This window comes from Barbus barbus (genome assembly GCF_936440315.1).
Source record: "Barbus barbus genome assembly, chromosome: 13".
NCBI classification, from domain to species: domain Eukaryota; kingdom Metazoa; phylum Chordata; class Actinopteri; order Cypriniformes; family Cyprinidae; genus Barbus; species Barbus barbus.
The window spans coordinates 9,237,584-9,253,271 of NC_136741.1; the positions used below are offsets into that span (position 1 = coordinate 9,237,584).

Consider the following 15,688-nt stretch of genomic DNA (forward strand, 5'->3'; position numbering starts at 1 on the left):
AATGATCTGGATGATTAATTTTTTCAAAAGCCAAAACACTTTTCATTTTAATTAGTGCAAATCTGACATTTTATACCAAAAGAAATGCACAGAGCCACATTTTCAGTGATCAGGTCTTTTATTTTACTTCTGCAGAAAACATCTACAGAATCATTCTTGTAAAAAAAAAGGAAAAAATTGATTTGCAGGACAGAAAACCATACTCAATATTTTTTGTCTCCAACATCATAGAGCACACAACACCTAAAAACAAATAAATACCTTAAAAAGGAAATACTAATGTTGTTCTCCCACACAAAATACTCCTACAACCCCATTTTGGTCTCAAATTTCCACAATTCTTTACAACATGACTGAAATATTGCTAGAGATTAAAAATGACATTTTGTTAAAATGTTGGCACAAACATTACTTCATTTATACAGTGAACAAGACATATGTTATTGCTGTAAATATACACATTTCAAATTGTATTTTTAATGAAGGCTGAATACTTAAGAAAATCTAATCACAAGTAAATTAAGTGCTGCATATTTCTAAAAAAAAGCTTTCTACTGTAACAATTTTTCTTTAACGTTAAACCATAAAGATTTAAAGATATTTGCCAAGCTGAATAAGCAAATATTCTACAATAGATGGTGCAATGCACTAACCACATCAAGTAATATTAGCATGTAATTATAGACAAATATAAATAACTTAATTCCGTTGTGCGTAATCTGATATATCCAGGATTATAAGAGCAGTATTCAATAAACACACAATTGCCTTCCTCTTTATCTGTAAATTCAGTGCTTTTTAAAGAATAATATATTAAATAAAATGGGAATACTTTATTTTAAGGACTGATTCTCACCATTAACTAGCATGCATTTTACTAGCATATTGGCTGATTATTAGTACTTACAAAGCATATATTGGATTAGATCCCTTAATCATACCTAAATTTAACAACTACCTTACTAAATATTAATAAGTAGCAAATAGGAGTTTGAGGCAAATGTCGTAGTTAATAGTTAGAACTGGACCTTAAAATAAAGTGTGACCAATAAACCATAGATGGAATATCCAACAAAACTAAAGTCACTTATAGTTTTTGTCAGGAGATACTTTATCATTTAAGGCCAGCAGCGCAGCAGGATAAACTGTTGCAACATTATACAACAGTTAGTTTTGTTCCTCAAATGTGATTGATCACGTGACTGTTTGATTTAGTCACTGAATCATTCTCTCTTCTCAAAAACAAAATCATACTACTTTGAGTTGCACAAAGAGGTACAACAGTTGATTGTTTTGTCGCTTAATTTGGAACCGCTTGAACTCCATGACAGTCTAAAAGGTTACATATCATCTCTCTTTTTTTAATAATCAAACTGTTGTATAAAAGCAATACCACAATTGTGCTGCTATTCAAAATCAGATCATACCAAATGTGCTGACAAAGAGAAATATGTGATAATCATAGAAAACTGGATCAAGTGTTTTTTTTTTCCTCATAGGAATATTTCCATTCGAAATCAAAATGTGTGTAAAAAACTATTTGCAGTGAAACAAGTACCATAATTCTGTAAATGTGTCAGAGAAAAACAGAAAAGATGGCAGATTCAAACAAGCGCTTACATTCAGAACGGGATCATATTGGCTAAAAAGTCAACTACTTATTTTGACCTAGTAGCTCAGATTCAAGTAGCAGCCATAAAGTAAGGCATCATAATGGTGTGAATAAAATATTAAATAAGTGCATTATATTCCTCACACTCTGTGACCCCTAACGGCCACTTACAGCGTACAATTGTGAACTTGGTTATCAAAAATCACCAGTGCTTTTATAACCGTTAAAGCTGGATCTGTGACTGATTTGGAAATTCTGCATTTTCTTAATATAAAGTTATTATTTTGACCTATGCATTTCAGTTGAACGGAAGATTATTCCATAACCTCGTGCTTAACGGATGCTGATGTGAGGTGTTTCAAGCCTCTGGAATTGTCTCTGTTGAGGGCAAGTCATTCTGTCCTTCAGGTCCCCTTCTTTTGAACAGTTTATACAGCCAAGCAATCAAGAATATCACAGCTATTACAGCAAAGTAACTTGCATAGATCAGAAACTGTGGAAAAGAGCAAACAAAATTGCACACAATATTAGCAGCTTTCATTATTGATATACATTATGACACACTGAGCTAGGTATATGTTGTACTTTACCTGTAGAAAAATGTCCAGGCCTAGACCAGCAGAATCTACTACAATCAAGGTAAGAAGCGTCTGCAGTAAAAGTGCGATGAAAGTGTTTACTCCAAAAACCAAAGCATATCGTTTCATACTTAAGTTAGCAGCTATCTGAAACCTGCAATTTAAAAGACAAATGAATAGAAGCCAACATTGATAAATAATTTAACAAAGCTTTTTTGAAGGCAAATTTGTTTCAAAGAAATATGAGTGGCAACTGTCAAGTGCACAAGGAGAACTTGACTGAAAGAGCCAAAATAATTTCAGATAAATGAGCAGTCAGATCAATCTCTAATAAAAATACTGATGGATATGAAACCAATGACTGAGTTTGGGCTCTCTGAAATTAACAATCTTTACAATTTTAGGGCAGAAAGGAAGGATATGGAGACAGAAAGCAGTACTTGTTTAGTTTTTGCACATCCTATTTCAGTTTGATGGCTTTTAAATAAGACCAAACAAGCTTTAAAATCATTTAACTCTCTTAATTCATTCCTTAACAACTGCCATTTCATTTAAATTGTGGTCTAGTAAAACCTGGATACATGAGGGAATTTCTAGACCTGGTAAAGACAGAAATTGCAATTTACTTGTAAAATATAACTTTAAAAACCCTGTTTAAAGTGACTTTAAAGTAATGTAAATTAATGGGAAATAAATACATTCAGTATTGATTTCTAGAACTATGAAATTATTACTTAATTATTTATAACAATTTTTAAGTGTTTTAACATATCACCACTCATACATTCTGAAAAAAAAGAAGATTGAAAGAAGCAGCAGTCAATACAGTACCAGAAACATCATGGGGGGGAAACCTTCAGTTATTAGCTTTGACATGCATTGAGAACCAAACGTCTTGAATATCAGCATTAATAATCAGCAGCAGTAGGAGGAGTTCAATTTTTCATATTACAATCCAACTTGTAATTTGGGGGGCCACATCATGCAGTAGCATCAGAAAATTAAACTAGATATGTGCCCTCAGAATTATTATGGGCCATATGCCCAAAAATCTATTACCTGCTAAACAATTAAATGAATCAAAATCCTGAAATCCTGAATGAAATCAAAAACATTTTAGATGGCTCTAATGAAACACAACTGATTCAACTATTCAGCTCATTAGAAGAAACACCAAGATCTGAAATGGTTGTGGCAAATAAGAGAGACATCTATGTGCAGTGTAATCATTTAAATTGACCTTACAACTAGGGATGGGTACCGAAACTCGGTATTAAATCGGTCTCGGGGCTAAATTATGAAAGACCGGAGTATCGATAAGCTCTGACGTTATCGGTACTTCTGTCGGTATTGGAGAAATTAAGAAAACACATACATTTATTGTTTCGCTCTTTCTCTCTCTCTCTCTCTATATATATATATATGTCGCCAGCTGTTTTTATGTGCAATAATATTCAAACATTTGTCTATGATGCATTTTTGCTATGCGCAATTCAGAAGCCAGATCGCGCTCACGCGAGGAGCTTCAGCACACGCAACATGAAAGTCCTGTTTAATTATGATAGAAGAGAGAACCAACTATTCAAACATCTGCTCACACTTTAGGCCTGTGGCTGTTATATTAAGCTAAGTATTTTTTTTTTTTTCGATTTTGGATTCCAAGGATTATAGCCGCATTTCTTCTAGCACAACTCCCTTCCCTTCTTAGCGGCGCGGATTCGTTCCTCCGAATCAAAACTTAACATCTGAATCAGCTCAATCAGTGATTGTTATAAAATGCCGTCTTTACTGTTGCTACATTGCAGGACATATTTGATAGTAAAACGTTGAAAGTACAATCTGCTGTTCCCCAGGCTGAAATGTGTGCGCGCGCGTGTGCCTGCGCGGCGGCGTGCTCCAAAACGGACAAGCAAAGTACACTTTGAGCTTCGGGCGCGTCGAAATAACACACTAAAATATGCCAAAAAATACACACACAATGTGTCAAATGGCCGGTTATGAGAGTCTTCACTTTTATGTTTTAAGTGGACGAGAACAGTTGGGAGAAAATCCGATGCGTGTCAGTATATTGTCTTAAAGTGTCCGACTGGAGCTTGAGCCATCAATGTTAATCAAAGAACAAAATGCAAAGAGAAAATCACCCACAGCTCTTAATCTGAACAACGTTATAGCTTTAATAAACATACATCTATCAGTACATACAGTGAAAACTATGCAGTGCTCATTACATTTGATTACTTTTGTAACTATTACTTACCTGAACATTAATATTAGTAGACCTTCATGGAAAAATGAAAGCACTGTTTTTCATTTCGTTTGTTTGTTTGTTTTATTGTATTTGTCAGTTTGTTTTACTTTGTTTCTTTGTTCATATTCTTACAGTCTCTTATCTTATGTATATAAAACACTAAACATACCTGCACACTGGTGCATTTACAAATTGATGAAGTGCAGGCATTTTTAGTGTTTTATATACATAAGATAAGAGACTGTAAGAATATGAACAAAGAAACAAAGTAAAACAAAAAGTACCGATAAGAATACCGTTAAAGTACCGGATCGATAAGAGTAGTAACGATACCCATCCCTACTTACAACAGATACATGACTGACAGTCCATGCAGCTTCCATGAATTGATTTCAGAAAGCATGTTACACATTTTTCTGTGTTAAAGTCACTGTCAAATAGTGTCGTTTTTTACAGTTATATTTAGTGTATAAAACTAACCTGATATTAGCTTGTGCCTTTTTTGCAAGATGCGCATTTGAAGTGACTGATTTCTAAAATCATCAGGTTCATCAGCGAGCGAGCCAACTTGTGATGTCATTTCGATAGAGGGACATAATTATCCACCTCTGAGCGTGGTAAAGCAGTCACTGTTGTAAGGTCAAATGCACAGTGTTCCTAGCACTTTGTAGTCAGAACAAAGTCGAAAGATATCCAGCTTACAATGGATTTCTAAGAAAATGGATACAGATTGATAGCTTTACTTACGTTGCTATGGTGATAAGCAGCATGTAGGTAGCTCTAAAGAGCATGTAGGCAGTGTAGCAAACCCAGATATTTCTGATGGTGTCCATGAGGTACACACACACTGCAATTACCACAGAGAAAATGCAGAGAGCCAGTTCTCCCCACACTGCCCAGGACACTTTCACAAAGCTTACGACAAATGCTGCAAAAGCACCTGGTGAGGAAAAAAAAAAAACAAATGAATTAATTTGGGAAAAAATGAGTGTCAAACTGTTTTATTGTGAATCACATAACGCAGTTGTGTGTCTGCTGTGTTGAATTTATTTATGATGATGATGAAAATGCTGGGAACCATGGAAGATTGATTTAACCTCAGGATAAAACCATAAAAAAGGCATCTGCAACTTTTTCTCTCACAATGTTGAGTTTATATCTCACAATTCGGACTATGTTTCTCACAATTCTGTGAAAAAAAAAAAAAGGTCAGAACTGGGTTTCTGCAGGATTTTTAAGCTCAAATTTAAGACTTAAGACCTGCACAAATAAAATTAATACCATATGAGCGGGGTAGGGCAATGTCTATAGCACCATATTAACCTTTAAAATGACTGTAAAAAGCATACAATTCAGATACAAGTTCACAAAAACTAAAAGTTTTATAAAATTATAAACTTTACATTTCAGCCTTTAAACCATTTTTAAGAAAATGGATAAGTCAAAAGTATTAATTATATTGATTTTAACAATTATCATCAATAAATTATTATATAAATTAAATAACATGAATTAGGGGTGTGCGAAACAGACAAAATTATATCTTGATATTTTCTGGGATTTTATCGATAACGACAATTAGACGATATTTTGCTGAGCGTGTTATTGTGCTGGTATCATAATGATTACCACGGACAGCTGACTCCTGAATTTTTTTGATATTCTTCATATTCCATGTGGTCAGTTCACAGCAGCGATAGAAATTATTCTTTTCCAACAAGTTTTATGGGCATTTTTACTAAAAGTGTGCATCATCTTTTGAGTCAAATTCTTTCATTTGGGCTGTTACCAAGCAAATGAAATCAGTATCAACAAAATGTATCTCTCCAATGCATCTGAAGAGGCATTTAGATAGATTTACACACAAAAGCATAAATGATGTTTTGATATTTGAAACATAAAACGTTGCAAACTGATGCTTGAAAAATGAATATACTTTATGAAATTAAAACGGTCAATAGGTGGCAGCAAGTCAGCGTTAATAAGTGAGTCATTGCAAGAATCACCGTCATGTTGCTCAGAGACTCGAAACAGTGGCTGTGTTTTGGATTATTTTTGTTGTAGAAATAGAGCAAAAGCAGGAAATATGCTGTCTAAAACGCAAGTCTCTTAATATTAACTTTTTATTTATTGAACTGTTGCATAAAATCAATATCATATTTGTAATCATGCTGATTTTTAAAAAAAAAAAAAAAGGCACTCTTCGTGTGATATTAAATATATGAAATGATATAAATATAGGCTATACATTTTCTGCCCCCATATCTTAAATTACTTTGAACTTGCAGCGCACATGTTATTTAATGAAATCATAGCCTTTTGAAGTTTAATCATCACATTCAGCCATATCGCAATTCTGGTCTTTCAAATTTAGGACCTCGTGAAATCATAATTAAGACTTTCTTGTACAATTTAAGACTTTTTAAGGCCTTAAACTTGATACAACTAAATTTAAGACTTTTTAAGACCCCACGGAAACCCTGTAGAATAGCAAGATGTACACTCAGCATTTAGACGTTTAGACGTTTTCCCCGAGTTTACATCTCGCAATTCTGTTTTTGTTTTTTGTTTTTCACCATGGAAAGCAAAATATTTTTTTTTAATTCCGACTTATTCAACTGCAATACTAATGTTTTACCTAAGAATTACCTCAGAAGTTTTATTTCACATTTTTTAGTTCACATCTTGCAATTTCTGAGGAGGGAAAAAGAAAAAAAATTGTGAGAAAAAGTCTGAATTGTGAAATACATTGTGAGAAAAATGTTTGAATAACTTTTAATAAAGAGATAAAGCCACAATTAATGCTTTTTTTAATCCTGTGGTGGAAATTGTCTTCCATAGGTATAATGTTTCTGTTACCTATGCTTTTAAGAATGTGAATTGAATAAACAGATAACCAGATGGCCATACCAAGCAAGGTAGATATTGTCTCCACGTATCCATTGTAGATCTCAAAATCATTGGAAGGCAAGATTTTCTCCCAAAGTGCTTGAGCGTAATTAACCACCTGGAGATAACCACATGTGGACAAAGCCCACCACACTGACCAGGCCAGTAGGGTAGAGCAGGAGTAACACTCAAGGAAGTCTGACCAGAGAATTCCTAACACTTCCAGTAATCCACTACTGCTAGTATTGTCCTTGAGAGTCTGAAAGTCAAACAAATCAGTCAAATTGAGTCATAGAGACATGCATATGTCTGTGAACTTGTCAGTATCTGCCAATTTTAGTAGTCTTTTAAGGGATAGTTCACCTAAAAATGAAAATTGTCATCATTTCCTCTCCCCTTGTGTTGTTCCAAACACATAAGATTTCAAAACACAAATTAAGATCATTTTAATAAAGCCTGGGATGTTTCTTTCCCTCCATTGAAAATCCAGGTAACTAAAACTTAGAAGATGCAAAAAGGTCACGGAGGGGTTGCAAAATGAATCCATATGAATGAATATGTCACAAGCAACAACAAACCTCAATGGCTCTCGTGCATCACGAACATTTGGGTTTACGATATGTGATGTGGGCTATGCATGCGTGTCAATTCCTGTTTAAAAGTAAATAAAACCTCAATTAAATCTGTTTAGCATATAAAGCAATCATGTCTCTCATATGGATTCATTTTATGACACCTTTTTGAGAGTTTTGATTACCTGGACATTCAATGGAGGGAGAGAAACCACTCAGGTTTCGTTAAAAGGTTTTTTTCTCTACCTCATATTGCTGCTATTTAAATACCCTGTACAACTTTTTTGCACATTCCTCGTTATTACTATTTAAGTCAACAACATACTGACCTGCACATTCATATTTTTTATCTTTTATTTTATTCTTAATATTTGTATTCTATATAATTGGACCTGACCTACATTTCACTGCTGGTTATACTCTGTATAATTGTGTATGTGACAAATAAAAATCTTGAATCTTGAAAAATACCTTCATTTGTGTCTTGAAGATTAACAAAAGTTGTGCGTGTTTGGAATAAAAGAAGGGTAAATAAATTATGAATTTTCTTTGAAAACAATGTTTCATGCTCAAAAAGGAAACAATGCAATTAGTGAATGTTTTCTTCATTTCAAGATTATAGATTATATAAATACATTTTATATGAACAGTTTGGAAGAGCAAATGTGTGTAAATATATACAGTGGGGAAAATAATTATTTGATCCCCTGCTGATTTTGTAAGTTTACCCACTTAAAAAAAAAAAGAAAAAAAGAGAAGGGTTTATCATTTTTATGGTAGGTTTATTTTAACTGATAGAGAATATCAAACAAAAAAATCCAGAAAAAAGCAGCATACAAATGTAAAAAAATTAAATAAAATTTTAGTAAGTCAAATAAGTATTTGATCCTCTACCAACCAGCAGGAATTTTGGCTCCCACAGATTGGTTATGTGCACATGTGGAACACAGATTAGTCCTGTCACTTTAAGAAGATACTCCTAATTTCAGCTCGTCGTTCTAAGATGGCGCCGGTGAGATCGGCTGCCGTCACGACTGCTCCGACCAAACTTTGTCTTTTTTTGTTATTTTTTCGTATTGTTAACTATAAACACCGGTTTCTTTTTGTAAGATGGCCATTCTTACATACGACAGGGCCACTCTTATTTCTATTGGTGCACAATGCACTAACCTTTCGCCGACTTTGAACCCGGACCCATCCTGGCCGAGCGAGATCCTGAGAAGGAACAAAGGACGCGACCCGTACCGGCGTCCTCGAGGGAAACGAGCCGGCGTCAGGAACAGGCTGAGGGCTCGCGCACACCGTGCTCCCTTACCAAGTGTCCTGCTCGCCAATGTCCAGTCGCTGGATAACAAACTCGATGACCTCAGGGCAAGAGTCAGGTTCCAGAGGGACATTCGGGACTGCAACCTTCTCTGCTTCACCGAGACATGGCTGAACCCAGCGGTACCAGACCACGCCATCCAGCCGGCCGAGTTCTTCTCGGTTTACCGCATGGACAGAACGCTGGACTCGGGGAAGACTAGGGGAGGTGGAGTATGTCTGATGGTGAACAACCACTGGTGCGACAGCGCGAGCATTGTTCCCCTCTCACGCTCCTGCACACCGAATCTTGAACTTCTGACCATCAAATGTCGCCCTTTTTATCTCCCTCGGGAATTTAGCTCGGTCAACGTCAGTGCCGTTTATATTCCACCTCAAGCGGACACGGACACTGCGATATGGGATTTACATGAAACACTACACCTTCACCAGACACAGCACCGGGACGCCGCATTCATTGTTTTGGGAGATTTCAACAGTGCCAACCTCAAGCGTGCACTGCCGAACTTCCATCAGCACATCAGCTGCCCCACCAGGGGCGAAAGGACATTAGATCACTGTTACACCCCATACAAGAACGGCTACAAGGCACAGTCACAACCACCGTTTGGGAAATCGGACCACGCCGCCATCTTCCTCATGCCTGTTTACAAACAGAGGCTGAAACAGGAAGCCCCGGTGCAGAGGGAGGTCCAACGCTGGACGGACCAATCGGTGGCCGCTCTGCAGGACGCGCTAGATGACGCAGACTGGGACATGTTCCGGCGCAGCTCTGATGACGTCAGCTTGTTTACGGAAGCAGTTGTGGGATTTATAGAGAAACTAATGGATGATACGGTGCAGAAAACCATCATCAGGACGTTTCCCAACCAGAAGCCGTGGGTGGATAAAACCATCCGCGACGCCCTGAGATCCCGCTCCGCTGCCTACAACACAGGGCTCATCACCGGGAACATGGATGTTTACAAGGCTGCATCTTACAGCGTGCGCAGATCGGTGAAGGAGGCGAAGCAGCGCTACGGGAGGAAACTAGAGTCGCAATTCCAACATGGCGACTCTAGGAGCCTGTGGCAGGGACTTAGAACCATCACGGACTATAAAACACCACCCTCCAGATCGGGGAATGCGGACGCCTCTCTGGCTGACGAGCTGAACACTTTTTATGCTCGCTTCGAGGCTGCAGCTAATCACGCTAACGGCGCTAGCAGTGCTAACTGCATGCACGCTGAGGAAGCCGGTGAGGACAACGTATTCACCATCACGGAGCATGACGTGAGGAGGGCATTCAGGAGAGTGAACATCAGGAAGGCAGCAGGACCAGATGGCATCACAGGTCGGGTTCTGAAGGCCTGCGCTGACCAGCTAGCACCGGTGTTCACCGAGATCTTCAACCTCTCCCTGGAACAGTCCATAGTCCCCTCATGCTTTAAGCAGTCCACCATTGTTCCTGTCCCCAAGAAACCGCAGCCCACCTGCCTAAACGACTATCGCCCTGTAGCCCTCACATCAGTGGTGATGAAGTGCTTTGAGAGACTGGTCAGAGACTTCATCATTGCATCACTACCAGACACACTGGATCCACTACAGTTTGCATACAGACATAACCGCTCCACGGAGGATGCCATCTCACACCTCCTCCACACCACAACAAGTCACCTGGACTGCAGAAAAGGGAATTATGTAAAAATGCTGTTTGTGGACTACAGTTCAGCGTTTAACACCATAATTCCCTCCACACTCACCTCCAAGTTGGAGGTCCTTGGTCTCAGCACATCCTTGTGCCAATGGATCTCCAGCTTCCTGAAGGACAGACAGCAAGCCGTACGGATGGGTAAACACACCTCATCCTCCATCACCCTAAGCACTGGAGCCCCTCAAGGTTGTGTTCTGAGCCCCCTGCTGTACTCACTGTACACTTATGACTGTGTGGCCACTTCCAACTCCACCACCATCATCAAGTTTGCTGATGACACGGTTGTGTTGGGCCTGATCTCAGAAAACGACGAGACGGCCTACATACAGGAGATTAAGAACCTGGAGAGTTGGTGCCAGGTGAATAGTCTACACCTGAACATCAGCAAAACTAAGGAGCTGATAGTGGACTTCAGTACGAAGCAGGAGCGGTCATACCAGCCGATCACGATCAGCGGGACTCCAGTGGAGAGAGTGGACAGCTTCAGATACCTGGGTGTTCACATCACGCAGGACTTGACTTGGTCCTGTCATACCAGCACCCTGGTGAAGAAGGCCAGGCAGCGTCTGTACCATCTGAGACGCTTAAGGGACTTTAGACTTCCCTCTCGGGTGCTTAAGACTTTTTACACCTGCACCATCGAGAGCGTCCTGACGGGCAGCATCACTTCCTGGTTCGGGAACTGCACTATGCAGGACAGACGAGCCCTCCAGAGGGTGGTGCGTTCAGCGGAACGTACCATTCACACCGAGCTCCCTGACCTGCAGGACATCTACAGCAAGCGGTGCCTGACCAGGGCCAGGAAGATAGTGAAGGACCTCAGCCATCCCAACAATGGACTCTTTTCTCTGCTGCGTTCAGGGAGACGCTTCCGCTCCATGAAGGCGAACACAGAGAGAATGAGGAGGAGCTTCTTCCCGCAGGCCATTCGGAGTCTTAACCACTCTCCACTATAATCACATCACCCCACACTTCCACTTTGCACATTTTTCAAGTACAATCTGCACTAATTTGTAGAAGGTTACGTAAGGATAAATGAGTGGGACTTACATACCATTTGTCTTTGTCTTTAGTATTCCTTTTACTCACTTATACACTTTACTGCACTGCACAGCACACGGACACTTTATCACTGACATACACTTTACTTTTTATAGAATCTATATAGAATCATATTCTATTTTTTATTCCTCATATCTATTTTTATTCTCATCTATTTGTTATTTTATTTTATTGCTAGTTTATTTCTGTATATATGTTTACTGTACTTTTTCTATTTGTATTTTTGTAAACTTGAGGTTTTTCTTAATTTTGTTGGACAATTTGTTGGACAGTCGTACAATACATTTCACTACATGTACTACGTATGTATATGTATGTGACAAATAAAATTTGAATTTGAATTTGAATTTGTATAAAAGACACCGGTCCATAGAATCTGTATCTTCCTCTTCATCAACCTCTCCACTACCATGGGCAAGACCAAAGAGCTGTCAAAGGGATCAGGGACAAGATTGTAGATCTGCACAAGGCTGGAATTGGCTACAAGACCATCAGCAAGCAGCTTGGCGAGAAGGAAGGAGACAACTGTTGGTGCAATTATTCGGAAATGGAAGAAATACAAAATAGCCATCAATAGCCTTCGGTCTGGAGCTCCATGCAAGATTTCACCTCATAGGATGATCATGAGAAAGGTGAGGCATCAGCCCAGAACTACACAGAAGGAGCTTGTTAATGATGTCAAGACAGTTGGGACCACAGTCACCAAGCAAACCATTGGTAACACTACGCCGTAATGGACTGAAATCCTGCAGCGCCCGCAAGGTCCCTCTGCTCAAGAAAGCACATGTACAGGCCCTGCCAATGAACATCTAAATGATTCAGAGAAGGCTTGGGAGAATGTGCTGTGGTCAGATGAGACCAAAATTGAGCTCTTTGGCATCAACTCGACTCGCCGTGTTTGGAGCAAGAGAAATGCGGACTATCACACCAAGAACACCATCCCAACAGTCAAGCATCCTCTGCTAAGGGTACAGGATGACTTCATCACCGCATTGAGGGACCAATGGATGGGGCCATGTACCATAAAATATCAGATGAGAACCTCCTTTCCCTCATCCAGAACACTGAAGATGGGTCGTGGATGGGTCTTCCAGCATGACAATGACCCAAAACATACCACCATGGCAACAAAGGAGAGGCTCAAGAAGCAGCACATTAAGGTCATGGAGTGGCCTAGAGTCTCCAGACCTTAATCCCATAAAAAAAAATCTGTGGAGGGAGCTGAAACGTTGAGTTTCCAAGAGACAGCCAAGAAACCTTAATGATTTAGAGAGGATCTGTAAAGAGGAGTGGACCAAAATCCCTCCTGAGATGTGCAAGCCTGGTGGCCAACTACAAGAAACGTCTTAGCTCTGTGCTTGCCAACAAGGGTTTCTGCACCAAGTACTAAGTCATGTTTTGCTTGGGGATTCAAATACTCAAATACTTACTAAAATGTAAATCTTTTTTTTTTTACATTTGTATGCTGCTTTTTTCTGGATTTTTTGTTTGATATTATCTCTATCAGTTAAAATAAACCTACCATAAAAATTATAAACCCTTTTCTTTTTTTAAGTGGGCAAACTTACAAAATCAGCAGTGGATCAAATAATTATTTTCTCCACTGTACATACATATCTTTTAACATACATATACACATATCTTTTAACATACATATACACATATCTTTTAACATACATATACACATACCTTTTAAGACTTTTCTTTTTCTGCTCAGTTAAAAAAAAAAAAAAAAAAAAAAAAAAAACTACCCACCGTTCTTTCGTCTGCACTAAGCTGTATTTTGGACTCTGAATCCTCTGGCTTCTCGATCAGCTGACTGCTGTTAATGGGTTCCAAAGCTCCTTCATCCTGAGAGCTGCTCTCTCTGTGGTGAAAGAACAGGCTCTTACTGGGCATGGGTAGGAACCAAGGGACAACAAAGGCTATGCAGGAGGACACCAGTGTGATGACGCTCAAGTAAAACAGAGGCACCTGGGCTACAGACACCAGAATCTGTCCGATCAGTGAGCCAATGGCTGAGCCCAACAGTGTGACACTGCGGCAAAAACCAGTCACCCTCTGATAATGAGATGGCTCCACGACACTGTAGATGTAGGAATAGTAGGCAACTTCAGTGGCAGTTGCCAGACCGAAAAAGAACTCCAATAACTGCATGGCCCTCACACTCTGGGCCTTCATGAGCAAAGCATATGTCACTATGAAGCTGGCCGCCTGGACAATGAGCACAGGTTTGTAGCGAAGGTAATCTGTGGCCAGGAAGACAGGGAAAAGCAGCACGAGGTAGGAATATGTCCAGAATGGATAGATCTCACTCACAACCTGTGATAAAAGTTGAAGTTGTTGGTCAACAATAAATAAAGCTTCTGATAAAAAACTAAAATAAAATAAATAAAAATTAACTCCAAAAAAAGTCATGTAATATATTTTACTTAGAGCTCCAATACATGTGAGTGTACACATTTCAATTAAGTGAATCAAAATACACTTAAATAAAATATAAAAGTAAAGTATGTGTCAAAATATCATTAGATTAATTAATAAATATTTTGGGGGACATCTTATGACCTGAATTAACCTTAGACACTTACTGACCTTGAGTCAGGAGGGTCTGCAGGGATCCTCTCTCTGACATTATTTTCCTGTTTTAAGTTTTTTTTTTTTATATATAAATCATATTGGTGGCACCCACAACATAGATATGACAAATTCTGAGAAACTACTCAATGAGGTTCTTACAAAGAATTATTAAAAATGTATTTTTATTTTCTTCATTATGATATACCAGAACAGTTATCTTGACATTTTTGGTTTTATGCAAAACTATGCAAGCTGACAACCTACAATTAGCAATTCTTTAAAAAACAGCTACTAACCACACAAACACTCTCGGAAGCCTAAAAAATCTTGTGACGCAGATTTAGTAATTAATGTAGGATTTTGTTTTAGTGAAAAGATTAAACTTCTAGGATTAGACAAAATAGCTGGCAGATTCCCATCTATTGAGAGGGGGGGGGGGGGGGGGGGTACTCCCAAGTATATATTCTTCACAATATATTATTTACATCTTTTTCTACACATGTAGATTCTTTGAAAGCGTGAAAGTAACAGAATATATAGGCTATGTTGCAAAAAAAGTGATTACATTTATTTTTATGTTATCTTATTTCATTATTTTATTTAGGCTTCTGTTAAAGCCCTTTAGGTATCGAATACTTTTCAAAGAGGTCTGACATCACTTCACTGTATGGTTACACCAACCTTCAAGCACATTTACCTCGGTCTCCGTCAGGTTTTTATCAGGTCCCATCAAAAACGGGGTTAGAAAAGGTTCCAGTGGTCTGTGGCTGCAGAAAAATCCATAAATACATAGTAAAATGGTAGGGTAAAGCCATGGTTCAGACATACTCGTTTGCGCCTATTGACCTTCTTGCTACGAACAACGCACGAACATTTTGCAACAACCTTCTTTTGCTCACCGCTTTGGTTTTAACGCGAGTCAAAGCTACAAGCGGCGCGGGAGAGTGACGTCAGGTAACAAGCCAATGAGAGCACTTTCCGTCGACACGCCCCCTCAGCCAAAACGGGAGTGTTTGAAAGAAATATTTTTTATGGGACACCTCAAGGAAGTGTTTTGCTGTTTGTCATAATGATTAATTTAATATTTTATTGCATTATTGTCAAATCATTGTTTCCAGCCCTGCTAAAAAA

At 38.6% G+C, this 15,688-nt stretch overlaps 1 protein-coding gene across 2 annotated transcripts; it reads right to left on the reverse strand.

Moving 5' to 3' along the window:
• Positions 1–103: 103 nt before the first annotated feature.
• Positions 104–15,518, reverse strand: LOC306878946 (thiamine transporter 1-like). 2 transcript variants are annotated; one of them, XM_079431571.1, is made up of 6 exons: positions 15,255–15,518; positions 13,733–14,299; positions 7,349–7,586; positions 5,186–5,378; positions 2,203–2,344; positions 104–2,105 (listed from the first exon to the last, which is right to left on the reverse strand). In XM_079431571.1, exons 1-6 carry the CDS (start codon positions 15,381–15,383, stop codon positions 1,971–1,973), a joined length of 1,404 nt encoding a protein of 467 aa, XP_079287697.1. In that variant the 5' UTR covers positions 15,384–15,518; the 3' UTR covers positions 104–1,970. The 2 variants fall into 2 exon arrangements, with proteins under 2 accessions (XP_079287697.1, XP_079287698.1); XM_079431572.1 differs by having other exon boundaries at positions 2,203–2,262; positions 15,255–15,499.
• Between the last annotated feature and the right edge of the window lie 170 nt (positions 15,519–15,688).